Raw genomic sequence first — 26,760 nt, forward strand, 5'->3', positions numbered from 1 at the left:
ACGTTCTGGATTAAAGATGAGCCCAAAGAAATTGCCAATTATTTAAAAGAGCTGTGCAGCATCTGGGTCAGGTCGATTCCAGTAAAGGAGTGGCGGTTGACAAGGCAAAGGACCAGTTCCAAAAGACAAGAATAAGCTACGCAACTTCTTGGGATGATGCACTTACTATTGGTGCTATGTGGAGGGATTTGCCAACATCGCAAAACTATTGATTAGGGTGACAAAAGGAGAACGAAAATTCCAATGGTCCCAAGTCTGCCAAAAAGTCTTCGATTACCTAAAAGAAGCACCTAAAAGCGCACTTATCCTGAGCTATCTCTTACCTGGAAAAAAAAATTGTAGTATTGTGGGTGTAGGAATCTCAAATCCAGGAAGGCTTAAAAAAATTTTGGCTATTTTATTAAGACGCTGTCCAAGCCAGAGCGTAACTATTGGATCACTCGCCGAGAGTTGCTAGCTGTTGTCAAAGCGATGGAGCACTTCTATAAGTACCTCTATGGGAGAAAGTTTCTGCTGCGAACTGAGGATGCAGCTTTATAATGGGTCCTTCAGTTTAAAAATTTGAAAAAGATGGATAGAAACTATAGGAGTTTGCTTTTGACAGTTAACACAGAGCCGGGAGAATCAATCAAAATGCAGATACCTTATCAAGAAGACCTTTTACACCCGTTTAGAGGAGTGCAAACTTTGTTAACGGGCAAAGGGGAAAGATGCTCAGTTGTCAAAAACCACCATCGTCTTTCCACGATACTTGGCAAAATAGGTATCTTATAAGAGACCAAGAGTAAAGTTCCGATATCCGGATAGTCCTAACATAAATAACAAAAAGGCAACAAACTAACTTGGGGGAAGAAGTTGCCAAGTCAAATCATATTGACCACAATGAACCGCCCTAATTTTGGATGGAGGAAAATGATTGATCACGACGGCAAAGAAGAAAGAAGACAAAATCGTTGTACCTAAATGTGAGAGTTTGGAGTTGCTAGAGGAATCCCTGACGATGTGTCAGGAGGATACCTTGGCGTAATAAGACCTTTGGGAAAACTGAAGGAAAGATTTTAATGGGTCAGTAGCAAGGCAGACGTAAGTGAAAGGAGTGTAAGTGCAAGTGTGTAAGTGCAGGAAATGCGTGGTATGTGTGGCAAGTAATAGGCCGCCGAGAAAGCAGAAGGCTTTGATGCGCAGTATAAAGTTTTGGGATGCTGTTATACTCCTCAACGTCGTTTTCTGGAGAAATAACAAAATCGTTGATTGTTATTTTTACAAAAGGTCCAATTGCAAGAGGAGAACCTTCTGCCGATATCGACATTCACCATCTTTGGAAATTCTTCAAACTATAGGAAATATGGAAAAGATTATAATTTAGATCAATCTGTGTATTTGAAACCTTCTGAACACAACCTTAACTGATTTTATTAACCATATTTTGAAATAAACCGGAAATTTTTATCGATTTTTTCTCGTAATCATTTAATTTTATCATAATAAACAGTGAGAAATATGACAATGTAGCATACAATTTAAAAAAGATAGGAAAAATTGTATTTCTATTTAATGTGCGCGGAAAGATTTGAAAACTGGTTTTACTCTAATGTGCACACATTTCCTCTAAATATAACCTTTTCCTTATCTCGTATATCTATAATCATTGGCGAGATATATTGATCATGAATGTGTAGTACCGGCAGACCTTAAATTTGAATCTCCCCCCTTATACTGAATTCGAAAACTCCCAGTTTTTCTTAGCATGGCTCAGTCTCATATTTATTTCTCAAATAGTTCCAATAGCTGGAAAGAGTGCGCTGTTGTTACGTCGTAGCGTAGTGCCACCTGGTATACATGTGATTAACTCCTCTTCTGATTTTACTTTCTCTAAGGTTCCATCTCTCTGTCATTTGTCACTACGTCAACTGTCACTCATTAATGTCACCGCGCTGTCAAAAATATATATAAAAAAATCAAAACCAAAACGTCAAAGGGAACGCTCTAACTATAATATTCCAAAGAGAATTTTGGATAATCCCCGGTTTTTCGTTGCATATTGACTCCTTTTTCCTCAAAATTAACAGATTTGTGGAGTAGATGAAGGTACGTCTGCCGTATATACGGGCTTTGATGCGTTTTGAAGCCCATATGAAACTGTATCTGATTATCCTTTACCTTTTGTGTCCCCATCTGCGCCATATCCATTTGTAAACAAACTCCACAGCCATACATGGTAAAATAAAGAAATAAACCATATTTTTAAAACATAACTGTTAAGAAAACCTTCTATAAGGAATATATATAATGCTGGAAAGTGCTAGCAAATCAACTTGCCCTAGAAGAAAGGACTCTATAATATATTGCCCTTTTAGGTTTAAATATTAAACTGGATTCCTTTTAGGTTAAGGTATGCCTCGAAACAACCCAAAAGAGAAGTACGAGTCAACCTCTCAGATGTATAACAGTGGCACTGTCCTCTCTAAAAGGAACACATTCATGTCAATGGAGGAACAGGCCAGTGGAAAAAAGTCTACATGGAGTGAGCTTGAGATAACAGGGTCCATCAGGAATTTGGCACCTAGTTTATTTCAGATGACTCATATAACACGTAAGGCTCTAAAGATCCTTTTAAAATACTGGATAAATAATACTACAATTAATAAATGAAGATTGTCATCCTTCGGATGCTAAAAGTGTTTTTTAGTTTTTTTTTAAATGAAGGTGATCTAGTAATAAGAATTTAATAATCCCAATAAAAGACATGGTAAAATTATTTTTCACAAAAAATCAACTTAAATATGTAATTTATGAAAAAAAAATTTTTCCTTACAACATTTTATTTGATAAAATAGAAGGCATAGAACATAGTTAAAGTTAGAATTATCATAGTAAAGAAAGATACGCAAGCATTGAAAACATTATGCTTACCAACACATTCATGTGTCACATCCTTATACTCATTGTCATCATAATATGTCATTTATAGTTATATTGTCGGGTGGTCCTAATATAAAGTGGCAAGTATTAATAAAATAGGTTTTATATCAAAATTACAATTAAGGAAGATTAAACAGCCTTGGTTGGCCACAAAATTTTTAAAATTTGATGACAAATTTAAGTTTTATGTAACCCACCTAGTGGTGGTATAGAGCAAATTAGGAAAGAGAATAAGACAAGAGACCATATTAATAGAACATCACAGAACCTCTCTAAATAAGATACAGGGAGTCTAGTTAAGGCTTAATTTAATGAGTAAACTATCCAAGAATAAATAATAAAAAATGCCTCAACCAATATGTTTCCCATATAACTTTAAACATACTGTAGAATAAATCTCTGATTAGTTGTTTTACTAACAACTGTATCTTGTTATGTTTAGAGAAGCATATGCATATGCTTATGTGATATGCATTATATTTGATATAAAATTGTTCACAAAAATAGATACTGAAGATGATTGCGAACTCCTTCACATAAATCTTAAAAAAGTTGAGAATTAATAGAATCTACTTAAATGTTATTAAATGCTGTAACCTCTCATTTTCTAGAAAACTGTTGCCAATAAATTTTAACTATTTGAATATCAATCTATTATGAATTACTTATGAGGTGAAATTATGTTTCGCCAAGCATATAGCAAAAATAGTTTCTGAGTATGCCAAATTGTTGGATTTTATTTATCGAAACTGTCATTTTGAAAATATTATTACCCTAAAACTACTTTTCTTCTCTTACAAACACTCAAAATTAAAATATCGATCTCTAATTTGGTACCCAATTTATAACTACCAGATCAATATTGAGTGCATTCAGAGCAAGTGTATGAAGTATCTCTGGTTTAGAGAGGAATGTGTCTTTCCGGCAAGAGGTTTGGATAGTCAATTACACTCAAATAAATTTAATATTATACCCTTAGCAAAAAGAAGAGAAATTCTTTCCATAAAATTCTTACATAACCTTATTCATAACAAGATTGACTGTCCCACCCTTTTGACTGGATTAAATTTTTGGGTGCCCGGAATAAACTCTAGGTATTTTTTTTTTTATGTAAATCCTGCTAGGACTAATATTTTGTTTAAATCCCCTATTAACATACTGTGTCAGAAATATATTAATAATAATGTACATGAACAGTGTGATTTTTGTTGACAGTTTATTTATTTTATTTTATTTATGTACGGACTTGCCATTTTACAATAAATAGAACTAATTACTAAATACAGTATAGATATACATTGCTATACAAAAAGAAAATGAAAGTATATATCACAATATATGCCTTAAAGATCCTCTAAATCTTGCCTCTAAAGTTCCAAAAAAAATCTACAGATTGTTGCATAGAGTTTGCATTATTTAACATTCTTGTAATGGGGTTATTTTTGCCATAATTTGTAGAATAGTAAGGAACATAAAAAACATTAGTATGCCGATTCCTTCTTGTAGGTACATTCAGACATATTAGATTTAAAAGATCTGGACAATCAATTACACCATCAATAATCTTGTGAAGTAAATGAATTTCAAGATTTAGTCTCCTCCCTTACAAAGTATCAATATTAAGTAGCGATCTTAATTCACTATAAGAATAATCATCTCTGATATAACCACACCTGTAACCAATATAATGTAGAAACTTATTCTGCACTCACTCAATTGCAGTTACATGTGTTACATAACAAGGGTTCCAGATAGGTGAGCAATACTCCAGAACACTTCTAACTTGCGAGCAATATAGTTTCTTTATTGTAAAAATTGAAAAGTCCTTACTAGACTGTATGATGAAACCTAACATTCTATGAGCCCGAGAGATAATACCTGATATATGAATATCAAATGATAATTTGCTGTCCAATACAACACCAAGATCCTTCATTTCATTGGTAACCTTTAAGTTAGTATGGTTGATGGAATAATTGTAAGAAATAGGACTTTTTACTCTTGAAAATGATATTTGATAGCATTTTTTTACATTAAGGTCCATATGATTTGCTTGACACCAGCCATAAAAATTATCAATGTCTTCCTGAAGAAGCTTAACATCAGTCATTGTTCTAATAGGCCGAAATATCTTTACATCATCTGCAAACATTAGTACCGAGCTATTTTTTATATTTTGAGGTAAATCTAATAGGAACAAATTGAACACAAGGGGACCGCAGGGTGACCCTTGAGGTACCCCTGATGAAACAATTATAGGTCTAGACACCGAACTACCATATTTGACTCTCTGCATTCTATCAGTTAGAAAACTATTTAACCAATCAGCTACCCTACCGCTAATTCCCAAGGCCCTTAACTTTGCAACCAAGAAATTATGGTCCACTCTATCAAAGGCCTTGGAAAAGTCAGTATAAACAGAGTCGACTTGACACCCTTGCTCCATATTGCTTAAAATAAAATTTATGTACATTAAAAGATTTGTATTGGTAGATCTATTTTTTTAAGGTCCATTATAGAAAGTGTAAAGTAGATAGGTGCTGCAGGGTCTTTCTAGTATGTATATAGTCTAGTTAAGTACATAAAATGTTATGCATTTTTCACTTTCCTGTAATTGGGTAACAAACCTGTTGGAAATGAATGCCTTTTTTTTAATTGCTTTTTCATGAACGAATGATATTCAGAGATGTTTTGGAAGACTGCAGTTCTGCAGGTTCTGCTTGTATGCAGTAGTCCTCTTTCTTTATTTTCAACTTATAGCAGTGAATGTTGGTTCATTATATTCAGCTGTCAATGTTAAAAATAAATATGCCATTGGTCACTTCTTGGGAGTGAGTAGTAAGACTAATTTTATTGTAACATAAAGGCTAGAGTGTGGGGAAGGAGGAGGTTTGTTTACATGCTGAGATTTTGATAAGATTTTGCTCTCAAGTGAGCCTTGGATGAAAATGTATACATTTGCCTTACTGTGCATATTCTACTAAAACATCCTAAATATGGTGTTATTATGTGAAGGGCTTGTTTGTTTCCTTGAGGTTCTTTGTCTTGGTCCTGATACCAAGTTATTCTTACTTTTTTAAGACTAATGCAATAAAACACATTCAATTTTTTCAAAAGTTTTTTTTATGTAGTAATTTGTGGTATTAGAGGTAAAATACAATAATCAAATTTAATAACACATTATAATTTGAGCATTTTAAACAAACTCTTGCACCTAGATTGCAAGCAATGGGTATGTGCAAAATCCAAGGGGGTTAAGTTAGTTTTTAAAATATAATGGACTAAAAGAATTTCTTTTACCTGCTATAAAATAAACATACTAGTGTTAATTACATTATTCAATAGGATAGAATCTAAGAATTACATTAGTTTAAGATATGTTTTGTAATTGTTGTAATATTGTAATAATTGGTTTACATTTTTTGCTAAATGTATCATATTTAATGATATTTATTATACTATATAATTGTTTGCAAATATAAATCTAATTAACCTAATTTTAACAAAATCTTTTAGCTATACATGAATGCTAAACTTAGTTACTTGTACATTTTTATATTTTACATATTTTTATTTAATTTTAGGTCTGGGATTAAAAAATAACTGCCTACATCGCATACCACCAGACATAGCCAGTTTGGTAAACCTGCGCAATCTAGACGTTAGCCACAACAAGCTAAGGTCTCTACCTGCCGAGTTAGGAGAACTTATTTATTTAAGGTATAATAAATAAATATATTGTTCTTTTCAACCTTTAATAACTTTTCTTCAACCGTTAACTCATTAAAATTGTAAATACAGGTAGGATATCCTCTTCCCTAGTTGTCTTTCCTCCCCTAGCCTATGTTATGTGAAGAAATACCCTTCCTGATAATCCTTGGTAATGAATATGATGAAAAAATATGGTTAAGTAAGTCATTAACGCGGTTATTTTTATCCTTTTTTCTGCAGAGAATTACATTTAGGACACAACCTGTTAAGAATCCTGCCATATGAGCTGGGCAAGCTCTTTAACTTGATGATTTTGGGTTTGGTGGGGAACCCGCTTAGTAAAGACATCATGACCATTTATAGTGAACCCAATGGGACTCAAAAGTTGCTTACTTTCATGCTGGATAATCTGCAGGGTAAGTGATTTTTTTAATTGTATATGAGTGTAGTAAAAAAATCGATGAATACAAAGTTGTTCATCCTTAATATCTTGCTTGCAGTTGAAAATATGAAAAATCCGAAAGACGCGTCAATTTTATTAGTGGGGACACTATAAATGATTATTTTTAGACTTCTTAGTTCAGTCCCCTAGTAGAGGTCAATGTCACCTTTAGAATTTTAAATGGGTGTCCTATTTTGTTGTCTCTTGGCAAGAGGTTTCCGAATAATCGCGTTTAAGTTCGTTCAGATTTTGGTTTTCAGGTTAATGTTAACACAAAACTATTGCATTGGGTCTAAAGATGCGTTGTTTTTTCTAACCAAACTTGGTAAGCAAATTTAAGAGATATAGCCAAAACCAGTGGCGAATTTACTGTAAATGCGACGTAGCCATGACCTGGGACGGCAACATTTGGGGCATTTTAAGTATGGAAAAGTATATATTTTTTGAACTCTCCACTTCAAACTATAGCGCTGAAAGATCATGTTTGAAACAGTAAAAACTAAATTCATAGGGAAAGGACAAGTTAAATGCTCTTGTATTGTAAACAGTAGGCAGAATTGTTCCTATATATAGATTGTGAAGAAATTATCAAAAAATCTGTTACAAAATATAAAATTACAAGTTTGATTCAAAACTAAATAACAATTAAAAAAAGGAAATATCAATAAATGAAGTAGATAAACATAGAAATGCTACTAGTGGTAACCTGCCTCATAAGCAGTCCAAATACTTCTAACTAAATTATTGATAATGACCCATATATAATCTCAATTATTATAAAAAAGACATCTTAACTGATTTAAACACATGTTGAATACATCAACATTAAGATCATTTATTAGGGCCAAACTTCGATTGATGAGAGTTATTTACACCATAAAAGGTTCTATAAAATGAAATATAGAATATTGGCTGATGTCTTAGCCGTTGGTACGATACAATTAAACCAATTGAATTTAAAAGAATAGGACAGTCCAACATGCTATTCATAAGTTTAAACATAAACAGTATAACAAATCTCTCTTTGCGAATATTGTGTAAGTTGAGGAAAGTTTATCCATTTTTCCATCACACTGTCATGGATTCCATAGGCCTATAAAGCAATTTATTTTTTTGTCATATTTAATTACTAGGTTTTTTATTTAAGAATTATTAATCAATTATGATTAAAAAGTAAATAAGTATAATATATAATAATTATATTGAAATATCTTGCATAATGCTTAGTTGTTTAAATGCATTATATTTATTTAAAAGGTTGCTGTAGATGACTCAGGCTCGAGGTGACCATTCTTAAATTTACACTATCTTTACATAAATAGATGTGAATTATTTCGCTAATATTTCTTTTAGTGTTGTTTGCTTCCTGATCTAAAATACCAACATTATTAAATAAAAATCATGTCCAGCGAGCTAAGGCTGTTTTATTGCTTTTTTTGTACGTTAAATAGGATAATCGTTGGTGTGTTGTTTAACCCTACTGTCTAGTTTGTCCGACATACGATTTCCCGTAAGAACATAGAACACGATAGATAACACTCGATTGCTTAGAGTTTGTCTAGCTAAGGAAAGGTACACCATCTGTTTCAAAGCTGCGCCAAGTTTTGACCCCTAATAACGCGCGATTAGCGACAGTAGCTCGCCTTTTTTTAATTTAATTTAAAGGCACAGAACACAAATATAAGACAACGCAACGGCACTGTTTTTTATGCAAATCGGAGCGATCGATACCGTCGCTTTGGCAGCGGCGTAAACAAATTTACTGCGCAACCGAGCCGAACAACACGTGCTGAAGCTTTCCTTAGCTAGACAAAGTCTATCTAATGGAATCTTATCTTTAAGTCTAGTAAACAATGGGCAGGTGGATTTTACGTTATAAAAGGCCAGGCATAGTCCCAGTATTCTTAATTCGATAATAATTTAATTCGACAAACCTGTAATAAAAGGAAACTTGAAATATAGGACATTCCCCTTATGAGTTTGTCCAGCATCTCCCTTTGTAAAGTATTTTCTATGGAAAGTGTTAATAAAACTGGTGGAATAATTGTTTTTTTAAGTACGAATTTAATCTTGTTAATATTTTCATTATGAAATGATTTATTACTTAAATGAAATGATCTATAGAGTAGTCCCATCATAGTTCCCACCTTATTATACCCATGGTATGACTAGAGTAAAAATGTATAATTCTTCCACTACTAGTATTTTTAGTTATCGTAGTGTCGAGAAAAGGGTATTCTTTACCATCTCAAAAGTAAATTGTATTTTATTATGATAGCTGTTAAAGTGGTGGAGAATGTAAGATAACTCACCCCTAGGAATTATGAGAAAAGTGTCGTCAACATAATATTTAATAAAAGGTATTTTGTTGTGTAATTTTCCTTATATGCTTGAAGCAAGATCATTCATTAGAAGATTTGCTAGGATAAGACTAGCTGGATTCCCCACCGCGCTATCATCTAACTGATTATAAACTACATTATTATAACTGAAATAGCTAGTCTCACAACAAAAACTAATGATTTCAATTAGTAGTTCCTTATCGACAAGAGTATAAGATGAAATGTACTGCCAAAAGATTGACGAAAATGGCCATTTATAGTGCAATACAATATATCATGGAGAATTTTGAGAAAAAAGTTGCTGTAGCTGGACTGTATTTCGATTTGTCTAAGGCATTTGACATGGTAGACCATTCTTTACTGCTGGACATCCTGGGATGGAATGGCATCAGAGGTGCACCATCTAAATTACTCAGTTCATACCTAGATCATAGATAGTATGCATGACACATTCTTGCTCACCAACCTTTTCGTGTTCCCAAATTATGGGAAGAGGTGTGCCTCAGGGCTCAGTCATAGAACCTGTGCTCTTCCTATTATATGTTAATGGTTTACCTGAGCTGTTTGCTTCGGATATGGTTTGTCAATTCGCCGACGACACTGTAACCACTTTTTATTAGTTTTCTGTTTTTTATAAAAAATTTACTGATGTTGAAAGTCTTTAATAGAGTGGCACATATGCTAACGGTAGCTTATCAGTCTGGAGAACACTAATTGGTGGTGGGCTGGCATAAATTATTCTACGGGTGCGTTTAAATTGTGGGCGCCATCTAGTTTGGTGTGTTTATTTAAAGTGCAGTTGTAAGAACCTTAAACTGACAAATTGGTTCTCTCGTAAACAAAAAGGATGCTAAGAAATATAACAAATAGTAAAACACTAGATAAGCTTCAATCATTAACGCTACTAAAGGGTGTTTTTTTGAGAGGTATACAAATTTGAAGTGAAATAAAACTATTAAAAAAAAATTATTGACATGGTATTGGTTTTATTTGAAAGATATTGTTATGCCATTAGTGCTTAAAAATGATTTCGGGCATATGAGCGCCATGGCTGGTTCGAATGTAGCGTAATCGGGAAGTCCAATTTTCGACCACTTTTTCAAGCATCTGGGGCCGTATCTCGGCAATAACGCGGCGAATGTTTGCTTCCAAGTGATCCAACGTCTGTGGTTTATCTTTGAAGACATGTGACTTCACAAATCCCCAAAGAAAGTAATCCAGGGGTGTGAGATCACACGATCGTGGAGGCCAGTTCACAGGTCCATTGCGTGAAATTATGCGATCATGGAATGTTTCCCGCAATAAATTGATAGTGTCACGCGCTGTGTGGCATGTTGCACCATCTTGTTGAAACCAAAGCTCTGCCACATCAAGTCGGTTCAACTGAGGAACAAAAAAGTCGGCAATTATGGCTCTATAACGTTCTCCATTGACTGTAACATTCTGGTCGTTATCATCTTTAAAAAAATATGAGCCAATGATTCCTCCTGACCATAAAGCGCACCAAACTGTGACTTTTAATGGATGTAAGGGCGTCTCAACGAAAGCTTCTGGATTTTCTCTACTCCAAATTCGAAAATTTTGCTTATTGACGAAGCCGTTCAACCAAAATGAGCCTCATCGCTGAACAAAATTTTGGATTGAAAAAATACGCCAAGCTGAATACTGTTTTCCGCCCATTCACCGAACGTACGGCGCGCATAATGGTCACGCGGTTTCAGTTCTTGCACAAGTTGGATCTTGTAAGCTCGCAAGCTAAGATCTTGCCGCAAAATCTTCCACAAAGTGGATGGGCACAGCCCCAATTGTTGTGCACGATGGCGAATCGACTCATTCGGGTCCTCTTCAACACTATGCTCCACAGCAGCAATAACTTCTTCTGTGTGCACTTTATGGCGTCTTTGTGGATGCCTATTATCAACTAGAGTATGCGTGGTACGAAAACGATCCATGGTTTTTCGAATAACTTGCTCGGATGGCCGATTATGTCGACCGTAAAATAGACGCAGCGCACGGTAAGTTTCGCGAATTGAACTATGATTTTCAAAATATATTTGCTCAATTTGAAAGCGTTGTTCTGGAGTAAGTCTATTCATTGTGAAATGGCAAACTGTACTGACCACGAATACACCACCAACTGTCAAATTGACAATCACCAGAAACAGTTTTGATAACTTAAAATCCAAACCTCTAAAAATAACTCCTTTATATTATAAAAATATGCAATTTCTTGTCAATTTTCATGGTTTAACCTTTCACTTAAATAAATCATTGTTGTAAAAATTATAAGACAGTTTCTTGTTAAAAGTACAACCCCTGAAATAAAAAAACTATGCACCAAAGTTATAAAACATTAAAAAAAAATCAATAACCCGCTAGTATGTAACCAAACTGCCAAAGTCAGTAACCTACCACACAGTAAACTATACAACATGTACTAAATCAAATAAAAATAAATATACTTTTCAGTGCGGTTACTTACATATTATACTGTATGTAATTCAGGATAGTAAAATTAAAAAGTATTGAATAAATTATTATTTAGGTAGAGATGCAAATTACATTACACTGCAAATTACCGGGAAAGAACCTTAGACCCTAGACAATAATTAATAAATTAAAGAGCCATTAAATAATATAAATTAGTCAATATGACTACTCCCAAAATAAAATAATAATGACAAATCAAAAATCATAACATTGCTTACACATTCCTTTTATCTGGTCTGACCTGGTAACCCACTGAGCAGATTCAAGGACAGCAGCTGACTAAGGTCCAATCAATAACACCATGAAGAGGAAAGGATAAAAAAAGATAAAAGATCCTGATAAAGCTCTAATTTATGATGGGAAATGGGAACAGCACCTGAAATGGCTCGGAATGGTCTTGGTATGGCTTTTAAGACGTAATACTTCGCTGAAGATCCGACTTAAGACCTGGCTTAAGATCTAGCTTAAGACCCTGCATAAGATTCTAAAATTAACGCGTAAAACTTCAAAGATTACTTCCTTAAAAACCATGAAAAAACGTTTTACAAAGAAAAGGAATCAAGCTTACCTCAAGATGTTGGAGGGTCTTTTATTAAAAAGATGGCTAGTATTGCTATGAGGAAACCATGAGGTCGAATCCAAACCTCGAGCAATTAAACTTGTTAACCTAAAGACCACACCATTTGGAAAGGAAAAGAAAACAAAACGCAATTTCTGGGTACTTCTTCGATGTATAATCCTAGGTAGGCCCAGTTTTACAAGAATTGACAATACAACGTTGTTACACTTAGATTTAAGTTGCAGCGAGTACGGAAATCAATCTAATCCCAAAAGGTGAAGTGTTCAAATTACAGGAAAAACCATGGCAACAACCGCCCAGTGTCGAAAATGCCAATACGTATAAAGTTGATCCTTGAGCATGGCGTACGTGACCAACGACAATGGACAGACCGATAAGAAAATCACTTTAGTCAGAAAGAGAGAGAGAAAAACAACCTGATTCCAGTAAATTGCTTAGAATTCATAACGAAGAACAGCTAACGCCATCTAGATATGTTATTTTTTTTACAAGGTCATTAACCCACTTTACACTAGATGTCGTGATCAGTACTATTTTTATACAATATTAAATTATTACTTTATAAAAGCCACCAAAAACGTAAAAGTGCTACACACACATAGTTATAGTTGCCAGGAAGACAATGGTAGATCTTTTACGGGGCTGCTCAACCGCAGTGGAGCGCAAGCGGATCTGGTGTCTGGACAGTAAGTTGTCTTTGAACTCTAGTAAAACGGAGTTGATTAATTTTTCGCAGGCCACTGTATCTGTTTCTGCGGATCAACAAGAGAAGCTCTAGATATATTTAGAATGCAAAAGCGTATCATTCGTTGTGTATTGGGCCTGACCTACAGGACTTAAAATACTCACCATTCCCTCCTTATATTTTTCTTCCTTGGTGTTATTCATGAAAAAACACAATCATTTGTTTGTTTATAACTGGGCAATGTACGCTGAGGATGTGACTATGATTACACGACATAGAAACGATCTGCGCATTCAATTGCATAATTCAGCCTACTAAGACAAGGAGGCCTCATTATATATCAGGGCTTATAGAATGTTACCTGCTGATATTAGGAATATTCAATCTACAGTCCAATTTAAAAAAGCTGTTTACCACTGGTTACAGATTAAATGTTAACTTCAGTAAGACTTATTCGAAAGAAAGAGGAAGAGAGAGAAAATTTATATTTTTACTTATAAATAATAAATGTTTACCCTCAAAATGAAAAAATTAAAGGAATTGTTGAAAATTATCGCATTTTGAAATATCCAACGAAATTTTCATAAGCATTAAATTACATAACTTTGACTCAATTTAACCGAGTTTGTATCTTTTACAGTTTCCGAGATCTTAATGGTCGCCCTTAAGTTGCAGACACATTGTTTTTTTTCTGGGAAATAATTTTATTGTTCTTAATTCTCTGGACATATGTTTTATATTCCCAGACTGGTTTAGATAATTGCTAAATAAAATATTATAAAATTCGTAGATATAAAAATAAATTTGTTTTAATGAAGCAGAAAAAAAATAACTGTGCATCTAACGCAATAAAACCGTACAAAGAAACCCGTTTTAACAGAGATTACGTAATAAAGGTAACAGAGTCGCTTATTATGTTATCATTTTGTGCGTGTTTATGTACGACAAGTGAACGCCGGTTAAGTAGCCGCTCGTTTTTCGACGTTAATTGCATTAAAAACGGGATTATTTTTTGAAGAATTTGCATGCATCACTTAATTGTTTGCTGAACTTTGACTTTACCATTTGTTTAACAGATAGAAAGAAAACAGTTATTGTTATGAGATTAGATGTACGATTTAAATGGCCCGTATAATTCGATGTTGCATATAATGGTAATGTCAACGAACGTATTCAAATAAAGGTTACGAAAACGCATTTTCTTGTATAGAGAATAATAGCGAAACAACCAATTACTGTCGGGGGAGTTACCTTGTAACGCCGGTCATCAAAATTCACTTTCACATTCTTTACAACTTGTATAACAATGAAGATTATACGGCCATTATAAGTACATATATTAAATGTTAAAGAATGGCTTCGGGACATTGGGAAAACCTCTTTATTTTTAGAATGGGATTTTTAAATGATTCCACATGTGAAAGTGGTAATAATAATAAAATAAAAACAACACCACTATGCATCACTGTAGGTTTCTCATGTTTGTTCGTAATTTTTTGATTCAAGCAACTTTTCCCAACAGCTTGTTGTTCAAGAAGTATCGAAAATTATAGGATTTTCTGAATCCCAGAACTCTGAAACCCAGAGTAATAGTTTTTGTTTATTTTGCCGAGAGACAAGAGGTCGACATCCAGATACAAATAGTCAAAATTAAACCAAGAGCATGCTTTATAAAGGTTCAAAAAGTAAAAAATGGTTTGTCTTCTAGTATTAATGTAAGGCACAACAAAGTATAGAGCTGCCAACAATTCCGGGCAGTACATTTGGTTTCCTAATAAAGGGAAAGCATATTGAATCTGCTGAGTAACAAGTGCTGATTGCATCCTTGTTCGGGCTAAACTCCATCGGTGTTAAAAGCGATATATTTAAGAAATTTACGTTGAACAGATTCAATGTGAACAATATAGTTCGGATACCAGAGTGGAGCCGCATAAAGTAATCGCGATTTTATTAGGGAATTAAACAAGATAATTCTACTTGATATATTAGGGAAGTCTGGTGTATGATAGCACACCATCAAAACCGGAAGTTTCTTTGTTTTTAAGTTTTTTAAGATAATTTAGCACATCTGCATGATTCAGTTTTAAAACTATTATATTTTGAGAAAGGACGTCATTAAATAAATTAGGGGAGGGTGGAAACTAATTAAAAATTGAGACTGATTAAAAACGGCAAAAGTATTGACTATATTATCATTTAATGCTTAAATAATCCTTTTCACAATTTAACAACAATTAATATTGTTTCTATAATTTAATATTCTTCTCAGTATTAGCTATACAGGATGTCAATTTGAAAAATTTGAAAAGTTTCAATATTGATAGATATTTGATCTCTAAAACTAAAAAAGTTGGAGAAGCGTAATTTGGTACAAATGTTAAGCAGGTAAGAGGAACTACAACCAACATATTTTGGTTATAAGGTGAGTCACTACTTGGACCCGATACACCCCAACTCCAAAATTTCACACTACCACTCCTTTTGTGATACATTAAATTAAAGGTCTTTTGGAGTAGTATTCACCTGCACAACAATTTTTCCTAAATTTTATACAGGATCAAAGAAAGGTATAAGTTAAATAAAATAAACTCTGTTTTCATAAAATGTTATTTTAATTAATTAGGTGCTCAGAATGCTTTCCATTTTGGGCTAAACAAAAGTATAATCTATTTTCAAACTCATTTCTCATATTTTGAAACACTTCCCTTGGAATAGATGCACATTCTGTAATAATCCGTTGCCGAAGATCATCGATTGAAGCTGGTTGCGTTTTAAACACCAGTTTTTTTCAAAACAGTTTTTAAGTGACCGCAACGAAAAAAAATCGAGGGGTGCCAGATAGTGATCTCGCCGGCCATTCTATTAGACCTCTTCTCCCAATCCACTGATCTGGAAATGTATCATGTTAAAATTGGAGGAAAAAGGAAAAAACATAGTGGGGTGGTGCTCTATCTTGTTGAAAATATAATAAATTTTAGTTAACAATTTTAAATTGAATTGTGGCTTCCAAGTAGCTAAGTTTCGCTATTAAGGTTACTAGTAATAAATAGAGGCCGGACAATAGTATCACCCAATTTTCTCGCCTACACATTGGTTTTTTCTGTATACTGTGTGTGTTCTGATGCGGATTTTCATCACTACAGTATATACAGTTGTGTTTATTTACAGAACAAATTGTTTTTAGCAACTCAGGAGTATGTACGTAATTTTTCTGTAATTCCCTCACAAAATTCTATTCTTCGGTCGGGGTCGTCTTCACGCAATTCCTGCAGAATTTGCATTTTCTATAGATAGAAATGACTTAATTTAGGTACCTGACGTATAGATTCGTAACAAATTGTTGTCATCGCTTCGCATAGAGACAATGTAGGATTTATAGCAAAATGTCCTACTTCTAGCTTCGCTAAGCTGCCGCTTCATTAAGTACTCTACGCTGAACAATTTTTTTGTTTTCCACCGACCCTGTTTGATCCTGCAAACGTCAAATCTCTAGTATTATGAAAACCATATCTTTTATAATAGCCCCTTTGTAGGTACAGCTGAAGTGATCACTATTAGATAGTATCCCACTTTAACCCTTCAAAACTCTGAAACCACATACTCTGTTATACAGGGTAGCGCATCGAAAACGAAATAGCGGCATTTACTAGTATTTGGAAAGGGGGGTGGAGCAATACCTTACTTAAAAGGTCCTTCAATTCCCTTTATGATGATAAAATTCATGTGCTTCAATTCAGTAGTTTTGGAGATTTATTGATTTAAAGCTTAAATAAAACTAATACATCATCATTAGCGGAGATCAGTACATTTGGCAGGAAATTAGTTTAAAGATGACGAATGAACTGACCCATCAGGCAAGTAAATGTTGGAAATGACCACCATGACTCTTCATGCAATAATAAAGAATAAGAAATAATTTTGCAATATTTGAGGAGTAATTTAAAGGCAATCATTCACAATTCTTTGCCGCAAATCTTCTAACGATGTTGGCCGAGTAGCATAGATTTTGCTTTTTAAGTGACCGCACAAAAAGAAATTTAAAGGTGATAAATATGGCGATTTTGGGAACCATTCAACGGCATATCTTTTACTAATCCATCGATCTGAACACGTCTGGTCTCTCATATTGTCAAACACTGTAATGCGTAATGTGGTGCAGCACCATCCTGTTGGAACATCAACCTATTCGCAATGTACCGCCGATCGTCTTGATTTTTAATTATGGCAGATAATGCAGGATCTATGACGCCTTCCAGTAATTCCAAATACATTTCAACGGTCAAAGTAAAAAAGTCTACTTAACTTCCTTTCCAAGTAGAAAGTACCTTTAACTTAGTTAAAGTTCCTTCTTACTTAGTTAAAGTTACTTAAGTAGAAAATCGTTTTCATTGAGTTCTCGTACAAGGTGAATTTTATACGGATCAAAACTATGGCCTTTAGAATCTGTTGGATACTACGTCGACTAACACCACGCACAGTATCCAATTTGCGGGTACTTAACGTAGGATCTACATAAAATTACCCTAAAAGCCCCCTTCTATTTCTTCGTTCCTTGTGGGATTTTCAGTGTTGCGTTTTTTATTGGCGACTGATCCAGTTCTTAATTTTTATTACAATATTTAGCTACCCGATATTTAGCTACAAGTACTAAAACATATTTTCGATGTTCTACTAGAGCACTGATTATTTGCAAAAAATATTTTAATAATTTCAACCCTTTCTGCCATGGTTAATTTATGCATAAAGGGTTAAAAGATATTTTAGCAATAAAGTTTGGTCGAATCAATAGCATACTGTGTACTAAATTGTTATTTAAAATAAGTACAAGACAATATCTTCCTATTTTTCTTCAATAAACAACTTTTTTTGTCACAATAAATGATCCTATCGCTATTTTCAACAACAAAATGATAAACAAACCATTGGCGTTGTCAAGAAAATCACGTAAATGCTCTTACTTAATTTTTTCTGAAAGTAGTACAAACTAATCTGATGTACCTATTAAAGTATACTTTAAGCTTTAAATCATTAAATCACCAAAACTATTGAATTCAAGTACATGAATTTTACATCATTAAGGGAATTGAAAGACCTTTAAAATAAGGTCTCATGACTCAACCTCCCTTTCTAGTTAAGATTTTAGGGGTGGCGTCACCCCCGCCACGGAGGCTGCGCGTGTTAACGTAATTTTTCACAACTTGTGTCCCTCGAAAACAGAATCGACGAGTCTGACCGTTTTTCCAAAAAAAAAAAACTGATCTGCCTGTAAATGCCTCTGTTTCGTTTTCGATGCGCCACTTTATATATAATAAACTATTTTAATCTTACAGTTACTTTATAATAAATATAAAAATTCTAAAAATAAGCCTGGAATATGTATAGTATAAAATATAAAAGGAGATGCAGTAAAACACATACTAATTTAAAAAAAACAATTATTTTTAAATATTTAAAATGGTGTTTCTGAAACCGAATAGTACAGCAGTTAGACAGTAAGGAGGCTTCCCTGTATATCGTTGATTTCGCTAAAGCTTTTGACAAAGTTTGTGACTCTAAACTGTTGAGGAAACAGGAACGTCGTGATATTAGGAGAATGTGTCTTGAATTAATTAACAGTAACTTAGCGAATAGACAATAAGCAGTACAGATAATTACCGACGGCGTTGCTAATGGATAGTCCTCGGCCCGTTACTATTTATTGTTTATATGAACGATATCATTGACCTGAACATAATTAGTATATTAGCAAGTTTTGCCGATGATGTTTTTATGTTTGTAAATCGCATAATGAAACATAAAAAATGGCAAAACGTGCACTAAAATTTATGAAATGGTTTTATTTCATGCACATAACTAAGATAAGAAAAAAACATAAATTTTTTCGAGTGAGGAACTCGAAATGTGAATCTAGAGTCGGCTATAATTATTTACCAGTAATAATTCATATACCAGCGAAATGTTCGGGGTCATCTCACACCAACTAAATTTGACCTATGACCTATGGGGATGGAGAGGTATAATTAAATACAATACAAAAATGGACGAAGCAATTTTTATTAGAATCATAAATTATATGTGAGAGCAATTATATAAAGAATCAGGAATATTGAATATAAGATAACTATTTGGTCGCAAAATTGATACAAGAATATTTCGGGGAAAATAAAATACTGAACTTTACATTAAAAATGTATAGTATTGATGTTCCACTCAATGATCACCTAAGATAATTGCAATAAAAGTAATTTATTTCTCTAGCTTGTAATGTGGTTTATTTACAAACTTAAGGCAGTTGTGTATGTAAGCTCAAAATGTTGTATATCAAGAATAATAGTTCACCGTACAGGACACTTTTTAGCGAGTGTTGAATACATACTTGAAAGTTTGTATTCATGTATTCATTCATTCAAACATATTTTATGCAAAAACATTGTTTTTCAATAACACAACCCTTACCCCCTCACCCACCCCAAACATTTGCCCAGTAAGAAATTCTGTTGAAAAATCACTGTTTTTTGTCCATAATATCCAATCGAATAGCACTGTTTTTCTATTAAATATTTATTAATATACATATATGTATATAATTATATCCAATTTAAATAAAGAAACTGTGTTATTAGATTAGATATTAACGACGAAACCAGCTGTTATTCATGCGTATTATTTTGGAAAACATTGATTTTTGAAAACAATTTCTTACTGGTAAGCTGTGTGGGGTGGGTGGGGGGGGTAAGGGTAGGGTTAATAAAAAACTTTTTTTTTGCAGAAAATAATTGCCTGAGGAAAAAATGCTTTTTAAGAAAATTATAGGTCATAAATTATAGGTCATAAAAAATCTATAGTTTTTGCATCTATACTTTTCTCACATAACCTTAAGGTTTTCGAGTAAAACGTGAAAAAAACCCCATTTTATTTCTCGAAAACAAGGCGTATCGCTATGAAAATTGTAGTAGTTGTGCCATTTTTCATCGCAAATAAGTGGAAATTAAGTTTTTTTTTTAAATCAATCAAGTTCTGAAAAAAATTCTTTTTTTTTGGTTCTAGACAATTTTTCATTATCTAGGTTCAAAAATACAGTTTTTAAATTAAAACTATTGGCGTATTTATCAACCGTATATGGTCAAGGTATATTTATTAAAATGTAAAATATACGTATATCATATACGGTTCTGATTACACAAGGAAGAAAATTTCGGCATTTAAAAAAATTGACAAGGGATTTACATAGCTAGACTTTACACTCGATCACTACACCTCCAATATGTGATAAAATGACTCCAATATCAAATACACTATCGGACAAAAGTAGAGCAACACTTCCAGAAATATTTGCAAATACCGATTTTCAAATTATAAATGCATGATAATGTATACAAATCCACTATGCTTTAAAACTACAAAAAAGGCCATGATTATCAATGTCAACAAAAATTTTCGCAATCAAAACAAATTATTTTATTTTGACGTTTAAGTTTGACGTTTAAGTAAAGCAACATAATTTGTTCAAAAGAAGGGTTTTAGCAAAAGTAAAAAAATTTTTTTGAACATTTCTGTGTAAGATTAATCATGCCGAGAGGAATTCCAATTTCAAAAGACTTGAAGCAAAGAGTTGTGAATGGATTCATGGAAGGTAACAAGCAAGCCGATATTTCAAGACAGTTTGACAGTTACCCCGGTATACTGTGTCCAAAATAATATCATCGTATAATGAGAGGGGACATTTAGAGAAGTTGCCAAAATCGAAAGGCCAAGGAAAACATCGGTAATGACTGACAGACGCATCAAAAGAATTTCCCAAAATGATCCTTGGAAGTCCGCACCTCGACTTATTGCCGAAATGCCGGTTGGTATACGAACAGTACAAAGAAGGTTTGTAGACGCAAAGTTATTTAGTAGACGTCCAGCTAAAAAGACGTTAGTTTCAATAAGAAATAGAGCAGCCAGGTTGGCATTTGCACGCCGACATTTAAACTGGACCGTCAATGACTGGAAAGTGATGAAACGCGCTACAAAATATTCAATTCTCATGGAATGAGGCGTGTGAGGCGACCAATCAATACAAGGTTTAATCCTAAATACGTAACACCTACAATTAAGCATGTTAAAGGTAGTGTATTTTTATGGGGTTGTTTTACATGGAATGGGGTAGGCCCTATGCACTTTATGAATGATACGATGGACCGATTTGTTTATAGGGATATCATGCAGAATGTTATGCTTATGCAGAATGGGAAATGCCATTGCGTTTTATTTTTCAACAGGAAAACGATCCAAAACATTCTTCACAAGTTATTCAACAGTGGTTTTGGGAAAATAATGTTCGTGATTTACAGTGGCCAGCATAATCCCCAGATCTTAACCCCATTGAGAATCTCTGGGAAGAAGTAGAACGTCGTATTCGTACCCAAATGTTTCCAAATAAACAATCCTTAAAAAATAAAATTAGTGAAGTTTGGACAAGTCTTCCCGAAAATGTCATTCAGAAGTTGATTGCTTCAATGCCGCGCCGTTGTCAGTAAGTAATTAATAATATTGGATATTCTATCAATTACTAATGTATTACTTTCAATTGTTTTTGTTGTTAAATGTGTTAAATCAATATTTTTTGTTGAACTAAAGTAAAATAAAATACTGTTAAATACAATTTGTTGCTCTACTTTTGTCGCCCCCATTCTTATCAATTTTTATAATCATTAATATTTACCGTTCTTAAAATGATTAAAAGTAAGTACACCAAAATGTACTGAAATATTACTTTCAGTGTAAGGATAGTGTGACATTAAGCTTAGCGAAAAATCACACACCCAATCATTTTTTTTATTCAAACCTGAATAAAATTGAAATTTGTTGCTCTACTTTTGTCCGATAGTATATATGCCACTGTGTAGCATACAATATTCTTTTCATACACGTATATATCTTATAGCGTAATAATGGAATATCAGACACAAAGAAATCTAGAAAAAAATAGGAAATGCTAAAAATGATTTTTATTACAAGTTTAGTATGGCTATTTTTACTTACAATATAAATTTTTTTGTACAAATTAATAAAACATATTTTTGTTAAAAGTGAAGTTTTTAGTTTTCCATAAATATGGAATTTATCACCCATTTTTGCCATGTTTTCATCCATTTTTATCATTTTACAATAAAAATTAAACTTTAACTGTCACAAAATATCATGTATTAACAAACTTTACGTACAATTTAAATGTTTTTTCATTATTTTTTAAAACTAATATTTTAATGCTATACAGGGTGTTACTTAAAGGTATGTCATAATTTAAAAGGGACATTCTTGGACCGATTTTAAGTCGAAAAGTTCATATAAACATGGGTCCTAAAATTATTAGTTTTTAAGATTCAAAGTTTTATTTTTTTTTCGTTTTTAATAAATTTTTCAAATACGGTTTAAAATATTGAACTGAATTTTGGCACAGGATATTATGGCATAAAAACACATTTTTTAGATGTTCACCTACTTTTTTTTAGCAACCAGTGGCGTAGCTATGATGAATTTTTTAATACAATTTTACAAAAAAAATACTATGCCATTGACTTACGAAAAAAATTATGATTTTATCTTAATTATCAATTAATTATAAGCAAAAAATTCCTCCATGACTTTTGCCGTAAATCTTACCGTTTGGGTGTAATCGTTAATTAAAAAAACGTCTTTTATGCATAAAATGCATCTTTAAAAATTATATCAAGTTAGCTTTGCTCGTTGCCAGAAATAGTTTTTTGTTATTTTAAACATTATGACACTTGCGTTAGTGATTATTCTTGACAGTTTGTTTTTAGTACCTTTTGAATCTTAAAACGTGAATTGTACTAGTTAAAAAATGGTAGATTATTCTATTTTGGAAATGACGCAAATGCATTTCCTTTATGGACTTGCCAATGGTAATGCTATGGAAGCGCGGCGTTTGTATCAAGAAAGGTATCCTAATCGCGCTGTCCCAGATAGAAGAATATTTATAAACATTCATCGTCGTCTGGCTGAATCTGGGAGTTTTAAGGCTAATTCTGCCGAGGGAAGGCCCCGTACCGTTAGGACACCGGCAGTTGAAGAGGCTGTCCTATATGCAGTCGAAGAGGATCCGACCACAAGTACACGAAAAATTGGTATGGTATTGAACATCTGCTACAATAAATAAATTAAAATTTAAAAGTTAATTAAAAATAGTACGATTCTTTGTTATATCCTTTTTACATACAAAGGGTTCAGGCATTGCTTCATCGAGATTATGAACCCCGTACGCAATTTTGTAGATTGTATCTCCAAAAAGTAACACAAAATCCTCAATTTGGTGCGAACATCTTGTTTACGGACGAAGCTAATTTCTCCAGAAATGCAATTATCAATTTCCATAACATTCATTACTGGGCTCAAGAAAACCCTCATGCGATTACAGAGACACATTTTCAGGAACAATTTTCAATAAACGTTTGGATCGGTATCGTATCCGATCATTTAATTGGACCATCTTTTTTACCAGGACGCCTTAACGAACAGAATTATTGTAATTTTCTCCAAAATGATTTGCCTTTGCTTCTCGAAGATGTTCCTCTTCAGTTACAGCAACAACTTTGGTTTATGCATGATGGTGCTCCAGCCCACTTTAGCATATTGGCTCGTGAGCATTTAAATAGAGTCTACCGAAATAAATGGATAGGCCGTGGACGACCACAGTTTTCGCCACCTAGATCACCTGACTTAAATAGCCTAGATTTTTTTTTGTGGGGACACCTAAAAACATTGATTTATCAGACACAAATTGTGACATTAGAAGAACTATAAGAAATAGAATTATTGACGGATGTGAAACTATACGAAACACGCCTGGAATTTTCGAAAGAGTTCGTGATTCTATGAGAAGAGGAGCAGAAGCCTGCATAGAGGCAAGAGGTGGTCATTTCCAACATTTGTTGTAAATTATGTATGTATGTATTGTATTTAATTGTTGTTGCTTTTTGTTCACCAGTTTGTAAAAAATAGCTTGAAAATAAATATTTGAAAAATGTACCCAATAAAAACTGAAAATAAAATCAAACTTAACACAATCAAAAATAATCATTAATGTCAGTGTCATAATGTTTACAACAACAAAAAAACAGTTGCTGGCAACGAGCAAAGCTAACTTGATTTATTTCCATAATTTTTAAAGATGCATTTTATGCATAAAAGACGTTTTTTTAATTAACGATTACACCCAAACGGTAAGATTTACAGCAAAAGTCATGGAGGAATTTTTTGTTTATAATTGATTGATAATTAAGATAAAATCATAATTTTTTTCGTAAGTCAATGGCGTAGTATTTTTTTTGTAAAATTGTATTAAAAATTCATCATAGCTACGCCACTGGTTGCTAAAAAAAAGTGGGTGAACATCTAAAAAATGTGTTTTTAAGCCATAATATCCTGTGCCAAAATTCAGTTCAATATTTTAAACCGTATTTCAAAAATTTATTAAAAACGAAAAAAAAAATAAAACTTTGTATCTTAAAAACTAATCATTTTAGGACCCATGTTTATATGAACTTTTTGACTTAAAATCGGTCCAGGAATGTCCTTTTAAATTATGACATACCTTTAAATAACACCCTATATACCTACAAAATTATTATTTTTTTTGCATTATTCTTGTCAGACAATAAAATGTTATATCATTATTAATTGTAATATATCACGTGGTATCCGTGTCCGACATGTCTTACATAATCTCACATAATCTGCAAAATGTAGCTGTCGGACTGCAAACACGCAGCAAAGATTTTGTAGGACACTATTACCACGTGATAATATAAATAAATAGAAAAAAAATAAAAGAGGAACCCGTACCTCCCACCCAAAGTCCTGAAGGGACAATCGGGCGCCTTCTAAAAAGAATTCCTTCCTTCTTTATTATGCCACTTTCTTTTTTATAAATCTTTATTTCCTCAACATATAAATACAATATAATATATTACAAGAGTACATGTTTATTAGAACTACTCCTAATTAATGGGTAGAAAACCCGGGAAGTACCAACAACCTTCCCATTATACAAATTTAAAATTTATTCAACATTTAATAATAACAAAGAAAGATAAATAAATAGAAGACGATTCTGCAAATTTGGACTATGAATTTATTGATTTCAATTAGTCACATAACTTGCAACTTTGGGGTGTTAGATCAGCTAATCGCAGCTCAATTGTTGTAGGCCAAAATTGGGTCCGAATTTCTTATAGCATTAGCTATTAAATATTATGTTAAAATGAAGTTTGTATTCAGCGACAAACCACTACTCATGTATTCGACATGTTCCAAAATTTCCGGGTCGGAAAAGCAGCAGTGTTAAAACTGGCAAGTGTTAAAACAGAAACCCTCACACAAACTTTCAAGTATGTATTCAACGCTCACTAAAAAGTATCCCGTACTGTGGACTATAAAGATAAAAATATTGTAATTTTAAAACCATAACTAGAACTTGATAAACATATTTCTTGATTCAGCCTGTGTTAAGTTGTATTTGTCATTGTTTCAATGAATTGCTGTCAGTTTTTTTAGAAGTATTTTCGACTTAAACTGTGTAAATTACACAATATAGTATCCAGAATGCTGTATTGACCGCCTATTAGAAAAAAAAACTTTTTAATATCCTTAACCATACCAACACATGTGTTCTTAAAGATTTCTTATCCTGATTGAATTCCACTATTTCCTATCTCAATTTCCATCGTTTTAACTCCACGCTTCGCACTTTATTGTTATTCCCTTCCGTTCGTTTGTATCTATTTAAAAGAAAAGAAGTTAAAAAAAACAGATAGCGCGTTACTAATTTCAACCTACGAGAGCCAAGAATAAGATAGCGCTGGTCGTAATATGGGTTCGCGGTGCTCAAGAATTAAAAGATAACCATCGATAAAACTGTGAAAGCGAACCCGGGGTTCTTTTTTTTTATCTATATGCCTCTCGGCCTACGAATATATATGTATTTTCCGCGGCTATGGTACTATTCGAACCCCTTATCTTACTCCTCTTCGATTGGAAGATATGAAGTTAAAGTTCACCGGGGAAAAAAGTCTAGTAGATAAGAAATACATTGGGGGGCTTGGATAGGTACTTACTGAGTTATCTCTTTATTGGGATCTACTGAAATGGTTAAATATAAAGAGTACCTTTGATACTATTGTGATCAGCGGATCGAATAAGTAGTTGTTCAATTGAATTCATTCATAAAATATTTATAGCAATAGGGCTACCGACATCGATTTTTTGTTGAAATTAATTGATTTCTGCTTGAAATTCCACTGACTGTTCATAGAATTAGCCTTATACTCGTATATCTAGAATGGGTTTTAAGCATTCTTTGTTGAGAAACAATACTATTTTTGATTTTTATCTTATATGATCTGCCCGATTTAGATAAAAACATCTCATGGTATATGTCCAAGATAGAAGCATAAATATTAAATTAATGGCACATCTTGAAGATGCCTGAGTTCTTATAAATATTCGTTCTCGAAATCCTAAATCAAAATGTTTCGTTTTGTCTTCTATATCCACAAAGTTGACAAAGCATGGAAAACTATAC

At 33.0% G+C, this 26,760-nt stretch overlaps 1 protein-coding gene and 1 long non-coding RNA gene across 3 annotated transcripts in view; one reads left to right on the forward strand and one right to left on the reverse strand.

The window, feature by feature from the left end:
- Window positions 1–26,760, reverse strand: part of LOC126739009 (uncharacterized) — a 156,628-nt gene that overhangs the window by 61,384 nt on the left and 68,484 nt on the right. The window lies entirely within an intron of this gene.
- The window catches only part of LOC126739006 (CCR4-NOT transcription complex subunit 6-like), a 110,417-nt gene continuing 85,589 nt past the window's right edge, over window positions 1,933–26,760 (forward strand). Inside the window, exons 1-4 of one of the 2 annotated variants that reach the window (XM_050444529.1) lie at window positions 1,933–2,088; window positions 2,387–2,593; window positions 6,507–6,642; window positions 6,874–7,049. In XM_050444529.1, coding sequence (XP_050300486.1) covers window positions 2,395–2,593; window positions 6,507–6,642; window positions 6,874–7,049 — 511 coding nt within the window. In that variant the 5' untranslated portion in view covers window positions 1,933–2,088; window positions 2,387–2,394. Of the gene's footprint in view, window positions 2,089–2,386; window positions 2,594–6,506; window positions 6,643–6,723; window positions 6,803–6,873; window positions 7,050–26,760 lie in introns of those variants that run through there. The other variant, XM_050444530.1, reaches the window with a different exon arrangement.

The sequence above is a fragment of the Anthonomus grandis genome, chromosome 7 (genome assembly GCF_022605725.1).
Source record: "Anthonomus grandis grandis chromosome 7, icAntGran1.3, whole genome shotgun sequence".
NCBI lineage: Eukaryota > Metazoa > Arthropoda > Insecta > Coleoptera > Curculionidae > Anthonomus > Anthonomus grandis.